The 27,661-nt window shown below is 37.5% G+C and overlaps 1 protein-coding gene and 1 pseudogene across 2 annotated transcripts in view; one reads left to right on the top strand and one right to left on the bottom strand.

The window, feature by feature from the left end:
* Nucleotides 1–27,661, top strand: part of TMTC1 (transmembrane O-mannosyltransferase targeting cadherins 1) — a 404,339-nt gene that overhangs the window by 83,773 nt on the left and 292,905 nt on the right. For both annotated transcript variants that reach the window (XM_036761095.1, XM_036761094.1), the window contains one exon: nt 11,801–11,995. In XM_036761095.1, coding sequence (XP_036616990.1) covers nt 11,801–11,995 — 195 coding nt within the window. The remainder of the gene's footprint in view (nt 1–11,800; nt 11,996–27,661) is intronic.
* On the bottom strand, nt 18,734–19,249 carry LOC118850096 (annotated as a pseudogene).

The raw sequence follows: 27,661 nt of genomic DNA, 5'->3' as shown, positions 1-27,661 counted from the left end.
AGAAACAAATCTGTCTTTTCCTCTTAACTCATCTATCTTTCAGCAAGAGCCAAAAGGTAGTTTCTAGGTTGTTGGCAGAAGTTGGTTTAAGTATGAAAAAATGGAAGGCATTGCAACTGAACTGGAAAAGTGCCAAGATAATTAAGGGAAGGGAAAGGAAGTGGGAAGGCACAATAAAAATACAGAAAAGTACATTTGTTTAAAAATAATCTTACTGTTATAGCTATAGCTTACATTTATATAGCACTTTCTTAATAGCAACAAACACGTGAAGTCATTAGTGCAAGTATTTGGCAGATAATGATACTGAACCTTAGAGAGGTGAAGTGACGAGTATAGACAGGCAACTTGTATGTGTCCTTGCTAGGACTTAAACCTAGGTCCAATGCTCTTTTCGGTATTCTCATGTTTCTTGTAAGATAATGTTAGATTTTTAGCTGTTGGAACATTTTTGTTCAGGTTTTAAAGGGGCAGGTAGGTGGTGCAGTGGCTAGAGTACCAGGCCTGGAGTCAGGGAGACCTGAGTTCAAATCTGGATTCAGATAACTGTGTGGCCCTGAGTGAGTAGTTACTTAACCATGTGTGCCTCAGTTTCCTCATCTGTAAAATGAGCTGAAGAAGAAAATAATAAATAACTGTAGCATCTTTGCCAAGAAAACCCCAAATGGGGTCACAAAGAATTGGTTATGACTGAAACTACTTAACAACAAAAATCTGAAGTAAAATTGATATCTGGTTATCCTTCTCGGAGGAACCAAGCAGTAAAATGACATCAGTAAATTAGTTCAGAGCTCAGCATTATCTTAAGTATCATCGATAAGGGAAAAGGGAAGTAAAGAAGGGGAATGAATGGAAATAGGCATGAGTGAATGGAATAGAGGGTCCAGAACTGTTGACTTAGATGCCATTTGTGCTGTTTATTCATTATAAATGGCTTGATTCTTTCATCTAGGCAGATTGCTGCTATCTTAGAGACAGGTGGTGCTGCTGCTGTCTAAGATATATGTGTAGAATGACGGCATTCTCAGAATTTTACACTACTATGTCTTAGTGGCCATCTAGTCCAACTAGGATCAAATAGATGATTGCTTCTCTTGTCAGTGGTACTATAAAGTAAAATTTATTTTAGAATTGATTTTTTCCATTCCTTGTAATTAATTAGATTAAAAGAAACTGTTCTGCCATCATTTTTACAATTCTTTTTTTACAATCACTATCAAAACTAAGATATCTCACTTGAGATTCATAGTTATAAAATGTAGTAATTTTTAATGCATAGAGAAAACTAAAGTATTTTATCTCTTGTTTTTTTTTCATTTTACAAGCATTTATTATTTCTCCCTCTGATTTCCCTTGCTGACCAAAGAAAAGAAAAAGAAAATCTTCATAATAAACATGCATAGCCCAGCTTAACAATTTTCCACATTGGCTAAACTCCAAAAATATATGCCTCATTCTGCATTTTAAATGCTTCACCTTTGGGCAGGAAGTGAGTAGTATGCTTCATCTTTAATCTTCTGGCATCATGATTTATCATTGCATTAATCAGCATTCTAAAATTCCAAAAAAATTTTGTTTATATTATTTTTGTCATTGCATAAATTCTAGTTTTCTTTACTTCATTCTGCATCATTTCATCTAGGCCTTCCCAGTTTTCTCTGAAAATGTCCATTTCATAATTTCTTATGGACAATAATATTCCATTATATTCATGTACCTTAAGCATTCTTTAATAAATAGTCATCCTCTTGGTTTTCAATTTTTGGTCACTATGGAAAGAGCTGTTATAAATATTCTCAAACAAATGAGTTCTTTTCCTATTTCTTTGATCTGTTTTGGGAACAGGACTGCTAGTGGTATAGTTGGGTCAAAGTGTATACACAATTTTAGGATGTTGTTCCAAATTGCTTTCCTGAATGACTGAACCAATAGTATCTCAGTGTGCTCATTTTCCCACAGCTCCGCCAGTATTTATCATTTTTCTCTTTTGTCATCTTTATTAATCTAATAGATATCAGGTGAGACTTCAGAGTTGCTTTAGTTTCTGCTTCTCTGTTATTGATTTGGAACATTTTTTCCTATGTTTGTTGAGATGATAGTTTGGATTTCTTCCTGTTCAGAGCTTTGACCATTTTTCTATTGAGAAATGTTTTTCAGTCTTAGAAATTTCTGGGCATGAAGGCAGCATCTTACCAGAGCTCTCTCACAAGGTCTGTCAGATTCCCATAAAAAAGTGAATTTGAACAGATTTGAGAGAGTCAGAAACCGCGAGCAGTCTGCGTGGGGCCAATTTCCGATCCAGGAGAGTCTAAAAGGCTGAAGACACGAACCTGTAGGCTCGGAGAGTGCTCGGCTGCGGAGCTGCTCCAGACCAAAGAGGAAGCGGCCAGCCGGGAAATCCACGTGGGAGACGGGCTGGGAGAAAGCTGGGCGCCCGAAACCGGCGGAGATCCCCAGGACTCCCAACACAGGACGGCAGTCTGTGGGAGCGACGAGAGGCAGCTCAACGCCACCAGCCAGGATATACCAACTCCAGAGGTTTGCAGCCCAAACGTATCGCGGCTTCTTGAACTTCCGGGAGGCTAAATGGCCAGGTAAACGGCTCTAATCCCTTTCCCCCTCACCCAGAGAATTCCTCGGAAAAAAAAAAAAAAAGAGAACTGAAACAGAGGAGAAAGTAGTGGGGCCTCACAGGACAAATAGTAGAAGCTCATTAGTCCCAGAGGGGCAGAGTTGGCAGGGGTCAACACCAGGAGCCCAGACATAATCTTGCTCCCCCAGGGGAAGTGCCAGTCATCAGCTCAAACAACAAACAGCTGAGACCATTGCTGATAAGCAAGTGCTGGAGAGCACCCATAGGGAGTGAGACGCCAGGGAGCCAGACCCCTCCCCACACCTCATGAAACTGAAGGCTATAATTCTAGACTGACAACCCCCAGAATAAGAAAGCTGGGACAGAGAGTCCTGAGGCCCAAAGATAGAAATTCGTTGTAATGCCAGGAAAAGGCAAAACAACAAACATGAAGAACACAGAAAAACCGAGGACAATAGATTCTTTTTATGGAGACAGGCAGGATCAAAATATCAATATGGAAGAGGACGGCAATGACACTATAGACGTGTCTGATACCTCAAAAGGTAATATGAACTGGGCTCCAGCCCAAAAAGCATGGCTGGAAGAGCTAAAGGAGAATTTTAAAAACCAAATTAGGGAGCTAAAAGAAGACAAAATCAAGTCCCTAAAGAATAAGATTGGTGAAATGGCTACGGAGATACAGAATCTAAAGAGAGAAAATGACACCCTGAGAGGTAAAATCAACCAAATGGAAAAGGAGACTCAAAAGCAAAATGAAAACACTAACTCATTAAAAATTAGAGTTGAGCAAGTGGAAGCTAATGAATCTATGAGGCACCAGGAAGTAGTAAAGCAAAACGTTAAGAATGAAAAAATAGAAAAAAATTTGAAATACCTGATTGGGAAAACAACTGACCTGGAAAATAGATCCGGGAGAGACAATTTAAGAGTTATTGGTCTACCGGAAATCCACGATGAATAAAGGAGCCTTGACAGTATCTTTGAAGAAATTATCAAAGACAACTGCCCAGAGGTCCTAGAACCAGAGGGCAAAATAGTCATTGAAAGAATTCACCGATCACCCCCTGAAAGAGATCCCAAACTGAAAACACCAAGAAATATTATAGCCAAATTTCAGAACTATAAACTCAAGGAGAAAATACTGCAAACAGCCAAAAAGAAGCAATTCAAATATTGTGGAACTACAGTCAGGATCACGCAGGATCTCTCAGCTTCCACATTAAAAGACAGGAGAAATTGGAATATGATATTCCGAAGGGCAAAGGAGCTGGGACTACAACCAAGGATCAACTACCCAGCAAAACTAAGCATAATTTTTCAGGCAAGGTGATGGACATTCAATGAAATAAGGGAATTCCAGACCTTCCTGATGAATAGGCCAGAACTCAATGGAAAATTTGATCTCCAAATACAAAACTCAAGTGAGACATAAAAAGGTAACCTGGGGGAAAAACCCCACAAACCTTATTAACCAATAAGGGCAGGTTGTTTACATCTTTATGTGGGATTATATCATCTTATGTATGTTTTATATATATATATATATATATATATATATATATATATATATATATATATATATATATATACACACATATATACACACACATATATAAGTCAGTCTTGAGAATGGTACAGCTATTATGACAATTGAAAGGGATATACATAGGTTGTGAATGCCTGTATAAATTAACTGATGTAAAGATATAAAATATAAGAAAGAGATATAAAGGGAGGGCTATGAGAGGAGTGGTAAGGAGGTAGTAGAAAAGGGTGAATTACACCAAATGAAGTGGCACAAAAACATATTATAGTAGAGGGAAAGAAGGGAGGGAGAAGAGCAGTATTTGTGCTTTACTGTCATCTGATCTAGTTCAAGAAGGGAATAACATACCCTGATGAGTTTAGAAATCTAACTTGTCCTACGGGAAGTAGGAGGGGAAGGGGGGAAAAAGGGAGGGGGGTGGTCAGAAGGGAGAGAAGAAGTAGCAAGTGGGAAATGGTAAGATAAGGGAGGGGAATAAAGAGGGAGGGTAAACTGAGGAAGGCAGCGGTCAAAAGCAAAACTTTGTTGAGGAGGAGAAGGGGAAAGGGAGAAATAAAAGCATAAACAGGGGGAAATAGGATGGAGAAAAAGACACAGATAGAAATCATAACTCTGAACGTGCAGGGGATGAACATTCTCATAAAACAGAAGCAGATAGCAGAATGGATTAAAAACCGTAATCCTACAATATGCTGTTCACAAGAAACGCATTTGAAATGGGGGGATACACGTAGGGTAAAGGTAAAAGGCTGGAGTAAAATATATTGTGCCTCAGCTAAAGTAAAAAAAGCAGGTGTAGCAATCCTAATCTCAGACAAAGCAAAAGTAAAGATAGATTTAATTAAAAGAGATAAGGAAGGACATTATATCCTGCTAAAAGGCACCATAAACAATGAAGCAATATCATTGCTTAACATATATGCACCAAGTGGTAAGGCATACAAATTCTTAGAGGAGAGGTTAAGGGAGTTACAGGAAGAAATAGACAGCAAAACTATAATATTGGGAGACCTCAACCTCCCCCTTTCTGATCTTGATAAATCTAACCTCAAAATAAATAAGAAAAATGTTAAGGAGGTAAACAGAATTTTAGAAAAGGCACATATGATAGACCTCTGGAGAAAACTGAATGGGGATAAAAAGGAATATACTTTCTTCTCAAAAGTACATGGCATATACTCAAAAATTGAACTAGGGCATAAAAACCTCACAATCCAGTGCAGAAAAGCAGAAGTAGTCGAAGCATCCTTTTCAGATCATGATGCAATCAGAATCATTTTTAATAAAGAACCATGGAAAAATAAGCTAAAAACTAATTGGAAACTAAATAATTTAATTCTAAAGAATGAGTGGGCCAAAGAACAAATCAGAGAAACAATTAATAACTTCATTCAAGAGAATGACAATAATGAAACAACATACCAAAACTTATGGGATGCAGCAAAAGCAGTTCTTAGGGGAAGTTTTATATCCCTAAATGCCTACATGAATAAAATAGGGAAAAAGGAGATCAATGATCTGGGCATACAGCTGAAAAAGCTAGAAAAAGAGCAAATTGAAAATCCCCAATTAAATACCAAATTAGAAATACTGAAAATCAAAGGAGAGATTAATAAAATTGAAACCAAGAAAACTATTGAATTAATAAGTAAAACAAAGAGCTGGTTTTATGAAAAAACCAATAAAATTGATAAACCTTTGGTCAATTTGATTAAAAAAAAGAAAGAAGAAAATCAAATTACCAGTATCAAAAATGAAAAAGGTGAATTCACCTCTAATGAAGAGGAAATCAAAACAATAATTAGGAATTATTTTGCCCAACTGTATGCCCATAAATTTGACAACCTTAGAGATATGGATGAATATCTACAAAAACATAAACTGCCCAGGTTAACAGAAAAGGAAGTAAAATTTCTTAATAACTGCATCTCAGAAAAAGAAATTGAGCAAGCCATCAATGAACTCCCTAGGAAAAAATCTCCAGGGCCAGATGGTTTTACATGTGAATTCTATCAAACATTTAAAGAACAACTAATTCCTATACTTTGTAGACTATTTGGGAAAATAGGTGAAGAAGGAGTCCTACCAAATTCTTTTTATGACACAAATATGGTACTAATACCCAAACCAGGTAGAGTCAAAACAGAGAAAGAAAATTATAGACCAATTTCTCTAATGAATATTGATGCAAAAATTTTAAATAAAATTTTAGCAAAAAGATTGCAGCAAATCATCACAAGACTAATACACTATGACCCGGTAGGATTTATTCCAGGATTGCAAGGCTGGTTCAATATTAGGAAAACCATTAGCATAATTGACCATATCAACAACAAAACTAGCAGAAACCATATGATCATCTCAATAGACACAGAAAAAGCCTTTGACAAAGTACAATACCCATTCCTATTAAAAACACTAGAAAACATAGGAATAAGTGAACCTTCCTTAAAATTATAAATAGTATATACCTAAAACCATCGACAAGCATTATCTGTAATGGGGATAAGCTAGATGCATTCCCAGTAAGATCAGGGGTGAAACAAGGATGTCCATTATCACCCCTATTATTCAATTTGGTACTAGAAACTTTAGCTGTAGCAATAAGAGGAGAAAAAGAAATTGAAGGGATTAGAATAAGAAAAGAAGAAACTAAATTATCACTTTTTGCAGATGATATGATGATTTATTTAGAGAACCGTAGAGAATCAAGTAAAAAACTACTTGAAATAATAAACAACTTTAGCAAAGTTGCAGGATATAAAATAAACCCACATAAATCCTCAGCATTCCTATACATTACTGACAAAGCCCAACAGCAAGAGAGAGAAATTCCATTCAAAGTTACTGAAGGCAGTATAAAATATTTGGGAGTCTATTTGCCAAGACAAACCCAGGGCCTATATGAACATAACTATGACACACTTTTCACGCGAATAAAATCAGATCTAAGTAAATGGAAAAATATCAGTTGCTCATGGTTAGGCCGAGCTAATATAATAAAAATGACAATTTTACCTAAATTAATCTATCTATTCAGTGCCATACCAATCGAACTACCAAAAAATTATTTTACTGAGCTGGACAAAATAATAACAAAATTCATCTGGAAAAACAAGAGGTCTAGAATATCTAGGGTATTAATGAAAAGAAATGCTAGAGAAGGTGGCCTAGCCATACCAGATATTAAACTGTACTACAGAGCAGCAGTCATCAAAACTGCCTGGTACTGGTTAAGAAATAGGGGTGTGGATCAGTGGACTAGGATAGGTACACAAGTAGGAGAAATCAACAAGTTTAGCAATCTACTCTTTGATAAACCCAAAGAGGCCAGCTTCTGGGCTAATAATTCACTATTTCACAAAAACTGTTGGGAAAATTGGAAAATGGTAGGGCAGAAACTGGGCATGGACCAATATCTCACACCATACACCAAAATAAAGTCAAAATGGGTTCATGATTTAGGAGTAAAATCTGATACTATAATTTGGAAAAGCAAGGAATAGTTTACTTATCAGATTTATGGAAAAGTAAAGAATTCATGACCCAACAAGAGATAGAGAGCATTATAAAATGCAAAATAGATAATTTTGATTATGTTAAACTGAAAGGTTTTTGTACAAAAAAAAGCCAATGCAACAAGAATTAGGAGGGAAGCAGAAAATTGGGAGAAAATCTTTGCAACTAGTTTCTCTCATAAAGGCCTCATTTCTAAAATATACAGGGAACTGAGCCAAATATATAGGAATACAAGCCATTCCCCAATTGAGAAGTGGTCAAGGGATATGAACAGGCAGTTTTCAGAGGAAGAAATTAAAGCTATCTATAGGCATATGAAAAAATGCTCTGGATCACTACTGATTAGAGAAATGCAAATCAAAACAACTCTTAGATACCACATCTCTCCTGTCAGATTGGCTAAAATAACAAAACAGGAGGATGACAAATGCTGGAGAGGATGTGGGGAAATTGGAACATTGTTACATTGCTGGTGGAGTTGTGAACTGATCCAGCCATTTTGGAGAGCAATTTGGAACTATGCCCAAAGGGCTATAAAAATGTTCATACCCTTTGACCCAGCAATACCACTTCTAGGGTTGTATCCCAAAGAAATCACACAAGCTGGAAAAGGACCCATATGTACAAGGATATTTATAGCGGCTCTTTTTGTGGTAGCCAAGAAATGGAAATCAAAGGGATGCCTATCAATTGGGGAATGGCTGAACAGGTTGTGGTATATGAAGGTAATGGAATACTATTGTGCCATAAGAAATGGGGATGATACGGACTTTGTAACAATCTGGAAAAACCTACACGATATAATGCTGAGTGAGCGGAGCAGAGCCAGGAGAACATTGTACACAACCACAGATATATGGATTCTGTGAGGACCAACCCCGACATACTTCGCTCTTCTCAGCAACCTAAGGTGCAAGGACAGCTCCAGGGGACTCACGATGGAGAATGCTATCTTCATCCAGAGAAAGAACTGTGAAGTTTGAATACAGATTGAGGCGCACTTCATGCTCGCCTTTTTTCTTCTCTTTTGTTTTTGTTTTTGGGTTTTTTTTTTGGTTCTGTCTCTTTTTCTCATGATTCACTCCATTGGTCATAATTCTTCTCCACAACTTGACTAGTGTATAAATTAATTCAATGCGAAGTTATACATGGTAGTTATATGAGATTCCATGCCATCTTGGGGAGGGAGGGGCAGGGAGGGGAGAAAATCTGGAACTCAAAATTATGTAGAACTGTGTGTTGTAAACTAAAAATAAAAAAAAAATTATGGACCTACTTATGGAGAAAATGGGAAAGAGAACAAAGCATGCAAAAAGTTGAATTAGGCCAAGTGTTCTTAGCTGGTTTTTATGCTGTAGGTAATATAAATGTGAGGTCATTAAGGGATTGGTTCCCAAGATATCCAGAGGAGAGGAAGCTGCTAAATGTGTGGAAAAACACTGGACCATGACAATATCTAAGAGGAGATTGAGAAAGCCAATGTTCTTACTGTCTCATGTATATAATATGTTTACCAGAATGATCTGTACACCCATTGAAAGTATCTACAATGAGGGGTTTTGTCTATGGTAGTCAGATCTTTATAAGCAGTATCCCATAATGGAGCACAGCTTTAACATCACATAATTGATTAATGGATAAAAAGAACAAAAGAGATCATGTTTCTTATTGTTTGTTAGTAAGAAAAATAAATACTGATTTGATAGAGCAAAAAAAAAAAAAGAAATTTCTGTCAGTTCCTTACCTTGCATATGAAGCCTTTATGAGAGAAACTTGAAGATATTTTTCCTATTTATCTGTTTCTCTTCTAATTTTAACTGAATTAGCCTTGTGCAAAAATGTAAAATTTTGCGCAATCAAAATTGTCCATTTTATCCTGTGTGATCCTCTCCATCACTTGTTTGGTCATGAACTCTTCCTCTATTCATAGATCTGAGAGGAAATTTTGCTTCTCCAACTTGCTTATGATGTCACTTTTTTAAGTCTAAGTCATGTATCCATTTGTATATTATGTTGCTATATGCTTTGCTCACCTGCTTTCCAGTTTTCCTAGCAACTTGTACTTATTGAATACCATACTATATTCATTTACTTCTTCTATATGGCGTGTATGTAATCTGTTACACAGATCAACCTCTCTTTTTTAATGAGTATCAAATTTTTTTAAAATGAGAATCAAATTTTTGATGGTTACTACTTTGTAATTACTTTGTTACTCCTTTTGTTACTACTTTCAAACTGCTTTGTAGTTCGAAATCTGGTACTGATAGATTACTGAAGTCCCACCTGATATTATTAGATTAGCAAACATGACAAAAGAAAAAAATGACAAATACTGGAAGGCCTTTGGGAAAATGAGCACTTAAAGGTTACTAAACTGTGCATACCCTTTGACCCAGCAATCTTCTTCAGTCCTAGTTTTCCTCCCATTATTTCTCTTGATAGTCTAGGCCTTTTGTTTTTCCAAATGAATTTTGTCATTGTTTTATACAGCTTTATAACATATCCTACTTTGTAGCTTGATTTACATGTAGTATTAAATTTGTAAATTAATTTAGGTAGCATTCTCATTTTTATTATACTGGCACAATCTAGTCATGAATTCTTTATTTCTATAAAGAGTATTTCATGAATGTTATAATACAGCTATTGAATTTGACTTGGTATATTGAGTCTTGGATATTTCATGCATTTTTTAGTTATTTTGAATGAAACTTCCTCTTCTTTTATTTTTCCTGAGTTTTATTTGTGTTTATTTTGTATCTTGATTCTTTACTGGTATGCCTAATTCTCTCTCTCTCTCTCTCTCTCTCTCTCTCATTGATTCTTTTATGGTTTTATAATTGTTTTATTTTTCAAAAAACCTGTCTTCTTATTTGTTGTTTTCTAAATTAAACCATCCTTTTATCACTGGGACAAATTCAACCTAATCATAGTGAATATATACTTTTTGGATCTACTTTTCTATAATTTTTCTTTTTCTTTTTCTTTTGTTGGTCAGGATTTTATTTAAATTTTAAAAAACAATATTTGTTAACAGTTTGTTATTTTTCTTTCCTTTGTCCTTTTCTGGCTAAGGAATCAGGGTTATATTTGTTCCTATAAAAGTAGTTTGATAAAGTGTTTTTCTTCCTGAATTGTTGTGTTTTTTTTTATAAATTTACTTTTTATTTTTAGTTTATAACACTCAGTTCTACAAGTTTTTGGGTTCCAAATTTTCTCTCCCTCCTTCTCCTCCCCTGTCTCTGCCAAGATGGCATGTAATCCAATGTAGGTTCTACATATACCTTCACATTGAACTTATTTACATAAGAGTTCAGTTGTAAAGAAGAATTATAACCAATGGAATGAATCATGAGAAAGAAGAAACAAAATCAAAAAAGAAGGAAAAAAAAGAGAGCAAATAGTTTGCCTCAATCTGCATTCAGAGTTCATAATTCTTTCTCTAGATGTGCATAACTTTTTCTATCATGAGCCAAGTCTATCAGAGTTAGTCCATACAGATACCGTGTGTCTATAATGGTGTATAATGATCCCCTGGTTCTGATTCCCTCACTCAGCATCAGTTCGTATAAGTCTTTCCAGGTTGTAATGAAGTCTGTCTGCTCCTCATTTCTTATAGCACAATAGTATTCCATTACATTCATATACCACGGTTTGTTTAGCCATTCCCTAATTGATGGGCATCCCTTTGATTTCCTTAATTGTTTAGAATAATTTTGTAGTATAAAAATTAATCTTTAAAATTCTAATAAAAGTTACTTTAAATTTATTTTGACGAGGGCTTTTTCCTGGGCAGTTTACTTATAGCTATTTTTAATCCCCCAAATTACATTGTTACAATCTATATTATGTTAATGTGAGCATTTTATGTTTTTATATCTATTCCTCCATTTAAAAAAATTCACAACTTTTCTGGCACATAATTTTGCATAGTATGTTCTGGTAGTCTAGCAAGTGAAGGGAAAACTCATTATTGAATAAGGTGACATTTTATGTATGGATTGGGATGACTTTTCCATGCATCATCTTTTGTGAAGATAAATGTGTGTTAGAAACAACTCCAACAAAGAATTAAATTTTTTTTCTGTTTTTTGCTTTCTAATATCTTTTTTATTTTTAATTTTATGTATAATTAGGAACAACCAAGAAGTGGACCAGAGGATATCTCAACAGCCTGTAGCCTCAGGACTTGCCTTGCTACCCTCCTCTCACAAGGAAAAGGCAAAGCAAAATCCCAAAGGGACATGGAACTCATGCCCCTCCCTATTGCCTACTGAGCAGAAGAATGTAAGATTCCCTGTGTCCAGGCCTGCACTGTGGAACGTTCTGAGGTATAATTCTGTGAGTTTGCTGTCAATTGCATTTTCAGCATTCAGTAATAAAAAGAATCCTAATAAAGCTGTCATTGGTTGTTCTATGATGATTAAAGATGAGTAACAAGAGTTTAGATTGTTTGGGGGCTCTTACTTTTGCTTATGTTTGATTTTAGAAGGGAGTATGCTATAGTGGAAAGGGAGCTAGAGTTAAAGTTAAAGGACTTGTGTTCAAATCTTGGGTCTGCCAATTATTAGTTGAGTATTAAGCAAATTGTTTTTCTTCTCTGGACTTCAGCCTCCTCAACTGTAAAATGAAGAGGCCAGACTAGATGACCTTCTAGTTGTAAATCTATGGTTGTCGCACTAGGGTAGAGGGGTACTGGTCCTTCACCAGTGAATCAGTGGAAGCTCTGATAGTTGATGGGATTTGGAATAAGAAGGGGAAGGCATGGGCATGAAACTCCTCAATTACAAAGAGTAAGTAGTTTACATGTAATGTGTGTTTGTGTGTGCTCATGCAGATTATTTATGTTTATGTGGACCTGTCTAAATGTACCTCACCAGAATCTTTCCTGCTGACCCATCTTCAAGGGAGACATTGATGACTGCCAGAAGGAGAGCAGGAGATTGGGGACATGAGGCTGGCCAATTTTCCCCTTCTCAGGGAGGGCATATCAGGCTAGGATTACATCTAGCCACTTCCCTAAATATATACAGAGTAAATTATACTTAATCTCAGGGTATACTTCCAACTTTGAGAAAAGGCCTAGAATGAATGCAAATTGGCATACTGCTTATATGAATCAGGTTGAGTGACTGATAGTAACTAAGTTTATTGGTCACAGGGAAAAAATCTTTCCTATTGTTTCATTGAATAATATATAGAATGCTGGATTTAGGATCAGAAACATGTGAGTTTGAATTATGGTTTAGATATTAACTATATGACTGTGGATAACATATCTAACTTCTCTCAGCCTCAGTTTCTTCACCTGAAAAATAAAAATATTTTTATTGTTTGTTTCATAGGGTTGTTGTGAGGATCAAATGAAGTAATTTGTATAAATCTTTCCAGGTTTTTCTGAAGTCTGCCTGTTCATCATTTCTTATTACACAATAGTATTCCATTACATTCATATGCCACAACTTGTTCAGCCATTCCCCAGTTGACGGACATCCCCTCAATTTCCAATTCTTGGACAACACAAAAAGAGCTGCTATTAACATTTTTGTACATGTGAGTCCTTTTCCCATTTTTACGATCTCTTTGGGATACAGACCTAGAAGTGGTATTGCTGGGTCAATGCCTTTTGGGCATAGTTTCAAATTGCTTTCCATAATGATTGGGTTAATTTACAACTCCACCAACATTGCTTTCCAGAATGGTTGGGTTAATTTACAACTCCACCAACATTAGTGTTCCATTTTCCCCACATCTTCTCCAGCATTTATCATTTTCCTGTTTTGTCATGTTAGCCAATCTGATGGGTGTGAGGTGGTACTTCAAAGTTGTTTTGATTAGCATTTCTCTAATCAATAGTGATTCAGAGCATTTCTCATATGACTATAGATAGCGTTGATTTCTCCACCTGAAAACTGCCTTTTCATATCATTGACCATTTATCAATTGGGGAATGACTTGTAGTCTTTTTAAATTTGATTCAATTCTGTATGTATTTTAGAAATGAGGCCTTTATCAGAGACATTGGTTGTAAAAATTCTTTCCGGGTTTTCTGCTTCCCTCCTAATCTTGGTTGCATTGGCTTTGTTTGTGCAAAAACTTTGCAATTTAATGTAATCAAAATGACCCATTTTGTATTTCATAATGTTCTCTATCTCTTATTTGGTCACAAATTCTTCCTTTCTCCATAGATCTGACAGGTATACTATTCCTTGCTCTCCCAGTTTGTTTATAGTATCTTTGCTTAGTTTCTGCCATACTATTTTCTACTTTTCCCAGCAGTTTTGGTCAAATAATGAGTTCTTATTCCAGAAGCTAGAGTCTTTGGGTTAATCAAACAGTACATTACTACAGTCATTGACTACTGTGTCTTGGGAACTTAACCTATTCCACTGATCCACCACTCCCATTTCTTAGCCAGTACCAAGTAGTTTTTTTTTAATGTTCGAAATGTATTATTATTATTAAAATGGAATATGCTGTAAGTTTAGAGATCTACATTTCCATTTACAGATCTCTTTTTTCTGTTCTTGTTTGTATATAAATACTTCTGTTTGCTTTTTGTCAAGTTCAGAATAACAAAAATATTTTAAAAATTACTTTAAACCTTTCACTAGGTGGGGGATGGGTAGGAGAAAGGGAAAGAATGTAGAACTCAAAATTTTTACAAAATGAATATTAAAAATTACAAAATAAAGAAAAAAGTTACTTTTTTATTTTAAATTTAGCATTGATTTTCACAAGAGTTTGAATTACAAATTTTCTCCCCATTTCTACCCTCCCCCCCACTCCAAGATGGTGTATATTCTGGTTGCCCTGTTTCCCAGTCAGCCCTCCCTTCTGTCATCCCACTCCCCTCCCATCCCCTTTTCCCTTCCTTTCTTGTAGGGCAAGATAAATTTCTACGCCCCATTGCCTGTGTATCTTATTTTCTAGTTGCATGCAAAAACTTTTTGTTTTGTTTTTGAACATCTGTTTTTAAAACTTTGAGTTCCAAATTCTCTCCCCTCTTCCCTTCCCACCCACCCTCCCTAAGAAGGCAAGCAATTCAACATAGGCCACATGCGTATCATTATGTATAACCCTTCCACAATTCTCCTGTTGTGAAAGACTATATTTTGCTCCTTCCCAACCTATCCCCCTTTATTGAATTTTCTCCCTTGACCCTGTCCCCTTTTGAAAGTGTTTGTTTTTGCTTACCTCCACCCCCATCTGCCCTCCCCTCCATCATACCCCCCTTTTTTATCTTCTTCCGTCTTCTTTCCTGTGGAGTAAGATACCCAATTGAGTATGTATGGTATTCCCTCCTCAGGCCAAATTTGATGAGAGCAAGATTCACTCATTCCCCCCTCACCTGCCCTCTCCCCTCCTCCCACAGAACTGCTTCATCTTGCCACCTTTATGCGAGATAATCCACCCCATTCTATCTCTCCCTATCTCCCTCTCTCATATATTCCTCTCTCATCTCTTAATTTGATTTTATTTCTTTTAGATATCTTCCCTTCATCTTCAACTCACCCTGTGCCTGTGCCCGCGCTCTCTCTCTCTCTCTCTCTCTCTCTCTCTCTCTCTCTCTATTTATATATATATACACATACATATATACATACATACACATTCACTTATATATATATATATATATATATGCATATTCCCTTCAGCTACCCTAATACTGAGGTCTCATGAATCTTACATGTCATATTTCCATGTAGGAATGTAAACAAAGCAGTTCAACTTTAGTAAGTCCCTTGCAATTTCTTTTTCTTGTTCTTTTTCTTGATGACCTTTTCATGCTTCTCTTGATTCTTGTGTTTGAAAGTCAAATTTTCTATTCAGCTCTGGTCTTTTCACTGAGAAAGCTTGAAAGTCCTCTATTTTATTGAAAGTCCATATTTTGCCTTGGAGCATGATACTCAGTTTTGCTGGGTAGGTGATTCTTGGTCTTAATCCTAGCTCCATTGACCTCTGGAATATCGTATTCCAAGCCCTTTTATATGTTAATGTAGAAGCTGCTAGATCTTTGGTTATTCTGATTGTGTTTCCACAATACTCAAGTTGTTTCTTTCTGGCTTCTTGCAGTATTTTCTCCTTGATCTGGGAGCTCTGGACTTTGGCAACAATATTCCTAGAAGATTTCTTTTTGGGATCTATTTGAGGAGGCGATTTGTGGATTCTTTCAATTTCTATTTTGCCCTGTGGCTCTAGAATATCAAGGCAGTTCTCCTTGATAATTTCTTGAAAGATGATATCTAGGCTCTTTTGTTGATCATGGCTTTCAGGTAGTCCAATAATTTTTAAATTCTCTCTCCTGGATCTATTTTCCAGGTCAGTGGTTTTTCCAATGAGATATTTCACATTGTCTTCCATTTTTTCATTCCTTTGGTCCTGTTTTATAATATCTTGATTTCTCATCAAGCTTCCACTTGCTCCAATCTAATTTTTAAGGTAGTATTTTATTCAGTGGTCTTTTGGACCTCCTTTTCCATTTGACTAATTCTGCCTTTCAAGGCATTCTTCTCCTCATTGGCTTTTTGGAACTCTTTTGCCATTTGAGTTAGTCTATTTTTTAAGGTGGTGTTTTCTTCAGTGTATTTTTCAGTATTTTTTTGGGTCTCCTTTAGCAAGTCATTGACTTGTTTTTCATGATTTTCTCACATCCTTCTCATTTCTCTTCCCAATTTTTCCTCTACTTCTCTAACTTGCTTTTCCAAATCCTTTTTGAGCTCTTCCATGGCCTGGGACCAGTTCATGTTTTTCTTGGAGGCTTTTGTTGTAGGCTCTTTGACTTTGTTGACTTCTTCTGGCTGTATGTTCTAGTCTTCTTTGTCACCAAAGAAAGAATCCAAAGTCTGAGACTGAATCTGGGTGCTTTTTTGCTGCCTGGCCATATTCCCAACCAACTAACTTGACCCTTGAGTTTTTCAGTGGGTTATGACTGCTTGTAGACTAAAGAATTCTATGTTCCACGTTTGGGGGGGGAGGTGCCAGCTCTGCCACACCAGCACTCCTCCTTCCCCAAGAACCCCCAACCCGGACTGGGCTTAGATCTTCATCAGGCTGTGTGCTCCTGCTCTGATCTGCCACTTAATTCCTCCCACCAGGTGGGCCTGGGGCCAGAAGCAACTGCAGCTGTAGCTGCCCCACCTCTGCTGCCCCGGGGGCAGTGGCCAAACCGCCAACTCCTTCCACTCCCGCAGCTTTTCCCACTAACCTTCTCTGCTGTCTTTGGTGTTTGTGGATTGAGAAGTCTGGTAACTGCAGCAGCTCACTGATTCAGGGCCCTACGGCCTGCTCCACCCGGCTTCTGGTCTGGTTTGACCGCGCTGCTCACGCTGGGCTCTTCTCCGCTCCGCTCCCAGCTCCCAGCTCCGTCTGGGATAGACCTCACCCAGAGACAATCCCGGCTGTCCTGGACTGGAGCCCTGCTTCCCTCTGCTGTTTTGTGGGTTCTGCAGTTCTGGAATTGGTTCAGAGCCATTTTTATAGATTTTTGGAGGGACTCGGCAGGGAGCTTACGCTAGTCCCTGCTTTCCAGCCGCCATCTTGGCTCAGGCCCCCCAAAAATTACTTTTAAAAAATAGCAGTGCAGTATCCATAGTGGAAGAACAGGAGTTCCTGGGACAGTAGAGTTTTTGAGCCAAATAGAGCTGGAGCTGAGGAACAGCAAGGAACACTGCCAAGATGCAGAGTGGGGAAACCCCAACCTTGTTCTTCACTGGTACTGTGAGTTATGTGGATTGTACAAATCCAGAGATCTGCTGCAAGGTAGCATAGTGGAAAAAGTATAGGGCCTGAAGTCATCAAGACTTATTTTCCCCAATTCAAATCTGGCTTAGACACTCACCAGCTGTGTGACCATAGGCAAGCCACACAAGCCTTTCTGTCTCAGTTTCCTCATTTGTAAAATGAGCTGGAGAAGGAAATGGCAAACCACTCCAGTATCTTTGCCAGAAATACCCCAAATTGGGTCATTAAGAGTCAGACAAGACTGAAAAAGAGCTCAACAACAACAGACCTACAGAAGTGTTTTCCCCTCTCAGGAAGTCCCTCCCCAGGGTCACTTTAGAAGCTTGAAGGACTTTGTAGGTCCTGAGAAAGGAGGTGCTCGTCATAAGGATGAGGCTAAAAATACCTTTTTGATAGAGGAAATGGAGGGACACAGGGTAGCAAAATAAGTTTAATTAAGTGGTTCCCTGTGGAGGTGGGGCTCCCAAGGAAAAAAAAAAAGGCCTGCCTTGACAGTTGATGGACTTGGGTGTGAGCCTTTTGCATTTCTGTTGAAAGCCTGTCCTAAATTTTGTAACACATTTGCCTTAAGTCTTACATGGGAGTTGAGAGCCTTTCCTTTTGCTGTTAGGCACCCTAGAAGTGAGCTAAAATTTTATGTTCCCATAGGAAACCTTAGGATGAGGAATGAACCAGAGACATTTTAGAGAGAATTTCCAAAGATGGAACCCAGTCCATGCAAACACATAGTTTCAGTTCTAGGCCACAGGCTACAGGTACTGCCAGGATTACCCAGATTCTGCCACTTACTCATTATGTGACCTTAGGCCAGTCATAGGTTCACAGATCTTGATTTAGAAGGGAACCAAGGGTTCCTAACCTGAAAATATTTTAAAAATAAAATTTTACTGATGTCCTTTGGTTTTTTTAACACCTTCATAATTTTTTTCAGTATCCTTCCTCTCCAGAGACAAATCACATATTTAAAAAAAATAGTATTTGGGGAAGAAAAAAGAAAGGAAAAGGAAAAAAAGCAGCATAACTGATCAATACATGAAAAAAAGTCTGAAAACATATGCGATAGTAATGCTTGTGGCCCTCCCACCTTTGCAAAGGGGTGAGGTAGGAGCACCTTCTCATTTATTTTGAATAATGCTTGTTCTTTATCATTTGTCTACATTTACTTTTGATTTATGTGTATATGGTTGTTCTTTCCATTTACAGTTGTGGTCACTGTGTATTTTGTTTTCTTGGCTCTGTGTACTTCACTCTGCATCAGTTCATGTAGATCTTGGCATTCTTCTCTGTATTCATCACATTTGTTATGTCTTATAGCACAGTTACAGCTATGTACCCAATTTGTTTAGCCATTCAGGGTCTGAAACTTGTAAAAAAAATACTGCCCACTTTTTCTGCAGTTCACTGCTCCCTGATGTCACTCCAAATTTTCATTCCATATCTATAGGCTGGTTGATCATCAGAGTCTGTCCTATTGCCCATCGTGCAAGTGTGGGGGATGTCTGTTTCCACTTCTCAGAAAAATAAGTGGCTTTCTCTTCACTGAGCCCCAGAGTAATGAAATCTGCTCTGACCTGCTCAACCATCATAGTCTTCTTCAAGGCACCATTAGGCACTAGGAGAAGGCCTTTCACAATATTCTTTAAGGGCCCAAGGCTGATCTGACTGGTGGCAACAAAATCAGACAGTTTAGCCAGAAATGTTTCAACCTCCTTGGGTTGAACCAAAAAGTAGAACATCGCTTCAGTCAGTGTGGCAAACTCCACGCTGAGCTGGTTCAAGTGCAGCATGTTGCTTCCTACGGACTTGGGGATGGGGTCCCATGTGAAATGAAAGCGCCCCATGGCCACACACATGCACGCACACCTGCCCTAGGTAGGAGCAACCTCGCCCCAACCACCCCCGCCAGCCTCGGTTTTGTCCAATACCAAGTAGTTTTAATGATTGCTGCTTTATAATACAATTTTAGATCTGGTACAGCTAGGCTACCTTCCCTTGCATTTCTTTACATTAATTCCCTTGGTATTCTGGACCCTTTGTTATTCCAGATTAATTTTTGTTATTATTTTTTCAAGGTCCACAAAATAATTTTTTTGGTAGTTTGATTGGTATGGCATTGAATGAGTAAATTAATTTTGTCATTTTGAATTGCCATTTTTATTATATTAGCTCAGCCTACCCATGAGCAACTGATGTTTTTCCCATTATTTAGATCCAACTTTATTTGTCTGAAAAGTGTTTTGTAATTCTGTTCATATAGTTCTTGGGTTTGTTTTGGCAAGACTCCCAACTATTTTATAATGTCTACAGTAACTTTAAATGGAATTTCTTTATCTCTTGTTGTTGGGCTAATTTGATCCTTATTAAAAATCCTCTAGGACAAATATGTCCCTTTATTTGGCACATGAGGAAAGCTAAGCATGGCTGTGATTTGCCCAACTAGTAAGAGATAGAGCCTATCAATGCTCCCAACTCCAGTGTTCTTCCCACCACATTTTCTCTCAAGAATCAAGGACAAGTTTCATAATAATAGGTATTAAGATTGTAGTTATTTTTCTTCTTGAAGGAGTTATACTTCTCCCTGCACAGTTGAAAGTACAGAAGGGAAACAAGTGTATGCATTCCTTGTTCTCACATACCAGCATTGAAATTCAGATAGTTATTCTTGTGAGTCTGGAATGCCAGTGTTCTATTATCAGTTGTTTGCCTTCTAAGGTATCTGAGCATCTGGCACCACTCCCTTTTTGCCTTATGAATTCTCATTACCTATCATAACTAATTAAGATGCTAGATCTAAAAATGAAGCCTTATATTTAAGATACCATATTTTTTCATCTATTTGTGTCCTATAATTTTTAGGAAAATCTTTTCTTATTTTCTTGAAGAAATTTCTGACATGTTAATATAGCTCTTCTTGAAAAGGCTTCCTACTTTTAGGCTACGTTATTTAAAGCTTTCATTATATGACTGACTACTGTTCTGTTCTGCTAATTCTGCTTAATTTACTGTGGATCAGTTCATATAAGTGTATATCAATATCAATGTAGTAGAAAGATATGGTTCTCTGAATCTGTCATTTTCGTCGTTTCTTTTTTATTTATTTATTTATTTAGTTTTCAGCATTGATTTTCACAAGAGTTTGAATTACAAATTTTCTTCCCATTTCTACCCTCCCCCCCCACTCCAAGATGGTGTATATTCTGGTTGCCCTGTTCCCCAGTCAGCCCTCCCTTCTGTCACCCCACTCCCCTCCCATCCCCTTTTCCTTTCCTTTCTTGTAGGGCTAGATAAATTTCTATGTCTCGTTGCCTATGTATCTTATTTTCTAGTTGCATGCAAAATTTTTTTTTTTGTTTTTGAACATCTGTTTTTAAAACTTTGAGTTCCAAATTCTCTCCCCTCCTCCCTTCCCACCCGCCCTCCCCAAGAAGTCAAGCAATTCAACATAGGCCACATGTGTATCATTATATATAACCCTTCCACAATACTCATGTTGTGAAAGACTAACTATATTTTGCTCCTTCCTAACCTATCCCCCTTTATTGAATTTTATCCCTTGACCCTGTCCCCTTTCGAGAGTGTTTGTTTTTGATTACCTCCACCCCCATCTGCCCTCCCTTCTATCATCCCCCCCTTTTTTATCTTCTTCCTCCTTTTTTTCCTGTGGGGTAAGATACCCAAATGAGTATGTATGGTATTCCCTCCTCAGGTCAAATTTGATGAGAGCAAGATTCACTCATTCCCCCTCACCTGCCTTCTCTTCTCTTCCTACAGAATTGCTTTTTATTGCCACTTTTATGTGAGATAATTTACCCCATTCTATCTCTCCCTATCTCTCTCTCTCAATATATTCCTCTCTCATCCCTTAATTTGATTTTATTTCTTTTAGATATCTTCCCTTCATCTTCAACTCACCCTGTGCCCACTCTCTCTCTCTCTTTATATATATATACACATACATATATACATACATACACACTAACATATACATATACATATATATATATACATAAAGATATATATATATTCCCTTCAGCTACCCTAATACTGAGGTCTCATGAATCATACACATCATCTTTCCATGTAGGAATGTAAACAAAGCAGTTCAACTTTAGTAAGTCCCTTGCAATTTCTTTTTCTTGTTCTTTTTCTTAATGACCTCTTCATGCTTCTCTTGATTCTTGTGTTTGAAAGTCACATTTTCTATTCAGCTCTGGTCTTTTCACTGAGAAAGCTTGAAAGTCCTCTATTTTATTGAAAGTCCATATTTTGCCTTGGAGCATGACACTCAGTTTTGCTGGATAGGTGATTCTTGGTTTTAATCCTAACTCCATTGACCTCTGGAATATTGTATTCCAAGCCCTTCGATCTGTTAATGTAGAAGCTGCTAGATCTTTGGTTATTCTGATTGTGTTTCCACAATACTCAAGTTGTTTCTTTCTGGCTTCTTGCAGTATTTTCTCCTTGATCTGGGAGCTCTGGAATTTGGCGACAATATTCCTAGGAGATTTCTTTTTGGGATCTATTTGAGGAGGCGATTTGTGGATTCTTTCAATTTCTATTTTGCCCTGTGGCTCTAGAATATCAGGGCAGTTCTCCTTGATAATTTCTTGAAAGATGATATCTAGGCTCTTTTGTTGATCATGGCTGTCAGGTAGTCCAATAATTTTTAAATTCTCTCTCCTGGATCTATTTTCCAGGTCAGTGGTTTTTCCAATGAGATATTTCACATTGTCTTCCATTTATTCCTTCTTTTGGTTCTGTTTTATAATATCTTGATTTCTCATCAAGTCACTAGCTTCCACTTGCTCCAATCTAATTTTTAAGGTAGTATTTTATTCAGTGGTCTTTTGGACCTCCTTTTCCATTTGACTAATTCTGCTTCTCCAGGCATTCTTCTCCTCATTGGCTTTTTGGAGTTCTTTTGCCATTTGAGTTAGTCTATTTTTTAAGGTGTTGTTTTCTTCAGTATATTTTTCAGTATTTTTTTGAATCTCCTTTAGCGAGTCATTGACTTGTTTTTCATGGTTTTCTCACATCCTTCTCATTTCTCTTCCCAATTTTTCCTCTACTTCTCTAACTTGCTTTTCCAAATCCTTTTTGAGCTCTTCCATGGCCTGAGACCAGTTCATGTTTTTCTTGGAGGCTTTTGTTGTAGGCTCTTTGACTTTGTTGACTTCTTCTGGCTGTATGTTCTGATCTTCTTTGTTACCAAAGAAAGATTCCAGAGTCTGAGACTGAATCTGGGTGTGTTTTCGCTGCCTGGCCATATTCCCAACCAACTAACTTGACCCTTGAATTTTTCAGTGGGTTATGACTGCTTGTAGAGTTAAGAGAACTATATTCCAAGCCTTGGGGGATGCGCCAGCTCTGCCACACCAGCACTCCTCCTTCCCCAAGACCCCCCAACCTGGACTGGACTTCGATCTTCATCAGGCTGTGTGCTCCTGCTCTGATCTGCCACTTAATTCCTCCCACCAGGTGGGCCTGGGGCTGGAAGCAACTGCAGGTGTGGTTCTGTAGCTGCCCTACCTCCACTGCCCCAGGGCAGTGGCCTAACAGCGATCTCCTTTTTAAACTTTGTCCCCAGGAGCTTTTCCCACTAACCTTCTCTGTTGTCTTTGGTGTTTGTGAGTTGAGAAGTTTGGTAACTGCCACAGCTCGCTGACTCAGGTTGCTAGGGCACGTTCTGCCCGGCTCCTGTTCTGGTTGGTCTGCGCCGCCCATGCTGGACTCTGCTCAGCTCCCAGCTCCATGCAAGATAGACCTCACCCAGAGACCATCCAGGCTGTCCTGGGCTGGAGCCTGTTTCCCTCTGCTATTTTGTGGGTTCTGAAGTTCTAGAATTGGTTCAGAGCCATTTTTTATAGGTTTTTCAAGGGGCTCGGTGTGGAGCTCACACTAGTCCCTGCTTTCCAGCCTCTATCTTGGCTCTGCCCCCCCATTTTCATCATTTCTTACAATGAAGTTATATTCACATGCCATAATTTGTTTATCTAGTCTCCGGTCAATTGGCACTCTGTTTGTGTCTAGTCTTTGCTACTTTGGACAGCTATATTTTTCCAAAAAAATAAGTTAAAAATAATGAAATGTAAAAATGTAATTAGGAAATATCAAAATAAATAAAAATATATTAACTTTTTTGTATATATGGGACCTTTTTCTTTATTTATGACCTCATTAAGGTATATGTTTACTAGTGATATTGCTGGGTCATAGGGTACATATTGTTTAGTGATTTGGGGATTGATAGTTCCAAAATGCTTTCCAAAAAGTTTAGACTAATTCACAGTTCTTTTAGCAGTGCTGGTGTTGAGAAAATACAGAAAAAAGATCAAAGTACCATTTCATGTTTTCATCACCTCTGTAAAGCTCAGAGTCAGAGCTATCTCATACCTAGCTTACCCCAGAATTTGTCCATCCCTCCCTGGTGTCAGATGTGCAAATCATTATGTTTTTACTTATTTGTGTGCATATTGCATCCACTCCCAGCAAAATGTAAGCTCCTTGAGATCAGGGACAATTTTCTCTATGAATCTTATACATATGCAGTTGGTCTCACTCCATCCCTTACTTCAACATATGCTCCTAAAGGCTACACATAATTTCAAGTTGCTTTGGGTCATAGAAAATAAAGATCAGAAAAATGTTTAGCCATATGATTAAGATGAAGGCTCCTACAATCCATATCCATTAAAAATTTCTTAAAATCTACTTATATGCCATAGACTGCTACATTTATTTCTAGGTTGGACATGAATTAATCTGACCTTCTGTAGCCCTTCCATCAATTGTAATTTACATCTTTTGCTGTCTTTACAAGTTGTGTTGGTAAGCAAAATGGGCTCTTAGCACTTAGTCCAACCAAGTACCCTTGAAGAGTTTGGTTTTTGCTTCCTTTGAGTAATTCAGTGTATTTTATTGAGTCTTACTAAGTGCCAAGCTCCAGGCTCTAACCCCAATTAGGTGTTAACCTAACCTATGTGGATGTGAACCTCCCAGGGTCCTAAGGGGAGAGGCTAACTCAAGAACCAATCGCCAGAGCCTAAGTTCTGGTCATTCAGACGACGCTTGATGATGTCAAAAACTCTACAAGAGGAGAGAACACAGCTTGGAGATTGAGACTTGTCAGAGCCAGCAACAGCTACAGCCGAAGCTGAAGATAAAGCCGTAGCCAAAGGAGCTGAAGAAGCAGGAATTGCTGGTAGCAGGGCTGACCCGCGTGTGGACCGGGGAGTGCTGAGCAAGGGCTTGAGGCCAGTGGGTAATCTTCTTACCAGAGGGGGGAAGCATGAGTATGATTTGGTTTAATGCCATCATGTTTTTCTGTAGTCTTCTGGTTACTCTTGTGAGGCGGACTTATTGGGCCTGGAAGCTTTTGACCAGGATATCAAAATGGGGACACTGGTTCGTGGGTCTGCTACTTTGGAGCTTGAATAAATGCTTTAATTCTTCTGTCTTCTACTTAGAGCATTCCTTATATCCTGTGGTTCTGAACCATTCGGACATATATATGATTCTCTTTGAAATCATAAATTCTTCCTTCATAATACACAAGTCTGATAGATGTGAGATGGAATTTCAAAGTTTTTTTTAGTGAGCATTTTTCTTCTAATTAAGGATTTGGAACATTTTTACCTGGTTGTTGATAGCTTATATTTCTCAATTCAAAAACTACCTGTTTATATCTTTTGACCTCTTATTGGTTTTTTGGGTGGAGGATAGTTCTAATGATATATTTGTAATAATCTTTCATATAGACGCTTATCAGAGAAATTTGCTACAAAGCTTTTTTTCTTTTTTAATTCTAACTGCATTGGTTTTACTCATGCAAAAGCTTTTCAGTTTTGTGCTCACCTTCCTTTGAAGCTTTCTGTCCACCTTTTAAAATATGCACCACCATTGCAAGCAATAAAATAAATCTTGTGAGGAATTTCTTCAGATACAAAGTTAATGCGGAATTATATACTTTGGTTCCCTTGCTGTATTTTGAGATTTTGCCTAATTTAATTGCCTTTAATGATATTCTTTGTCTAATTGGTACATTGCAGCAATATAACAACAACTAGAATTTATATGGCACCTACTTTGTGCCAGGCATTGTGCCTAGTGCTTTACAAATATTATCTCATTTGATCCTCACAACAACCCTGTGAAGTAGGTGCTATTATTATCCCCATTTCATAGTTGAGGAAACTGAGGCAAACAGAGATTAAGTGACTTGCCTAAGGTCACACAGGTGGTATCTGAGACTGGATTTGTACTTAGGTTTTTCTGACTTCAGGCCCAGCACTTTAATGCACCACTTCACTGTAATACCCACTATGATGTCCTTAGTTATGCCTCCTGACATAAAGTAGAGTAGATCTTCCTCCCACTCCTGGGACTATGTTTATTTTGTTGTCTTTTTCTGCTTTCAGTGCTAATAATATTATATAGATTTCTTTCTTTTACACTTAATTTTTTAGTAGAATAAAATCTTTTCTTTTTCTCTTTCTTCTTGTATGTGTACCTAAAATATTTCTAGTGGTTTGTGCTTAAGTATTTTTTTAGGGGGGATACTCTATTCTGTTGGCACTCATGGCCCATGAGGACCATGCTGGTGGAGGAAATGCCTTAAATAAAGATGAAAATGGGAGTTATTTAGGCATAGAAGATATAGTGATACTAGAACTCATTAATGGCTTTTAGGGCAAAGGGACAACCGGTAACAGGAGGTAACAGGATTATGAACTGTGTCACTTAGAAGTCTGCGGATGGTCTGTTCTTGTTTTCACGTAAGTAAATAGGTGATATTCATGTGTCATTTTAAGTTTTACAAAGCATTTTTATAGGCTTATGATTTGATCCTTTGTGAGGTAGATGCCATTATTACCACCCCCATTTTACAGATATTAGATCTTTAACTTACCTAAGCCTCAGTTTATGTGATATGTTTTGTTACTCTCAAGGGCCTCTATAAATGCCAACTGTTACCATTCATATTCTGTTCTTTCTAGCTGATGCACTTTGGAGGTGGATAGGAAAGAGCTCCATTAAAAACTAGGCATATTTTTGTAATCATTTTAAAGAATCTCTATGAGTATTCATATGAATCTTCTCATGCTGAATCTTCTCATGGGCTGTATATAAATATCTTCTGTGCCTTTCCAGATTATCATTAATATATATTGCTTTTGTCTTGTAGTAGAGATATGAAAAACATCTAGTGAGCTGTTCTGAAACATTGGGCAGAGTATATTTAGGGAAGAAATCTGGAAAGAGTTTATCTGTTTTGTTAGGCTGCACTTCTCTATCTTCCTCTGCTGACACTGCTTTCACTGCCACCTCCAACTATCAAGCCTTCCTCCCCTTCCCCAACACCCCCCTTTGCATAGTTGCCATTGTATTTGAGATTTCAGTTATCTTCTGGGATTGGGTAGTATCCCTTTAGACTGCATTGCTGCTTCCTAGCACAGAAGCAAGTCCAAATGCTGTGCATGGCTTTTCTCTTTCAAAAGGCCAGCATTTTAACACTGATCATGCCCAGGATATGGCAATCTACACTCTAGGGTTTGAGGAAGCTAAACTTTTTTGTAGAGTTTTGGCCTGGAAACAAATTACTCAGGGTTAGAATGCCAGTAGGTTTCTTTTGTAAGGTATATTTCTGTTAAGATTCAGTTTGTAAGAATTATTTTCACTTCTTTGAAGCCTCCCTTGGAGTTCTGTATATGGACACACCTCCTTGTAACGTGAGGAGGAAGGAGTTTTGTTCGAAAATTATGCTTTTAAAATTGGGACCCTTACGTACTGCCTTTTTCTTATGGAAATCAATTTTAGTGTAATTCTGATGTCTTCAGAAGGATGTGCCCAGGGAAATTGAAAATCCCAGCCTATACTAAAAGCCTGTTGTGAATTTCCTGATCAAATGAACATCTTTCCAGAAATGACAAAAAACTTTAATATTACAGCCTCTTGTCTCTGCAGGGTATTCAATTAATTATGAATTGTGGATAAATAATTCATTTTCAGTATCTTTAGCATTTATCTGACTGCAGTGTTTTATAAACAAGATTATTCACTAATAGCCTTTCAATTCTGCTTTTCTTATGTGATAATCTGGTGATTCCAAATGAGAAATTACCGCATTAGGACCTCAGCCAAGACATAGCTAAGCTTTAAAAAGATTTTTAGGTTCAATCATTTGCAGTAACCACAACATAAAAGAATGCTGGGACATAGACATACAGCATTTGCCTCTTTTCCTTTTCTTCTCT

Source organism: Trichosurus vulpecula, chromosome 5 (genome assembly GCF_011100635.1).
Source record: "Trichosurus vulpecula isolate mTriVul1 chromosome 5, mTriVul1.pri, whole genome shotgun sequence".
NCBI lineage: Eukaryota > Metazoa > Chordata > Mammalia > Diprotodontia > Phalangeridae > Trichosurus > Trichosurus vulpecula.
The sequence above is the reverse complement of the archived record's forward strand: the minus strand, read 5'-3'. Positions and strand labels throughout refer to the sequence as shown.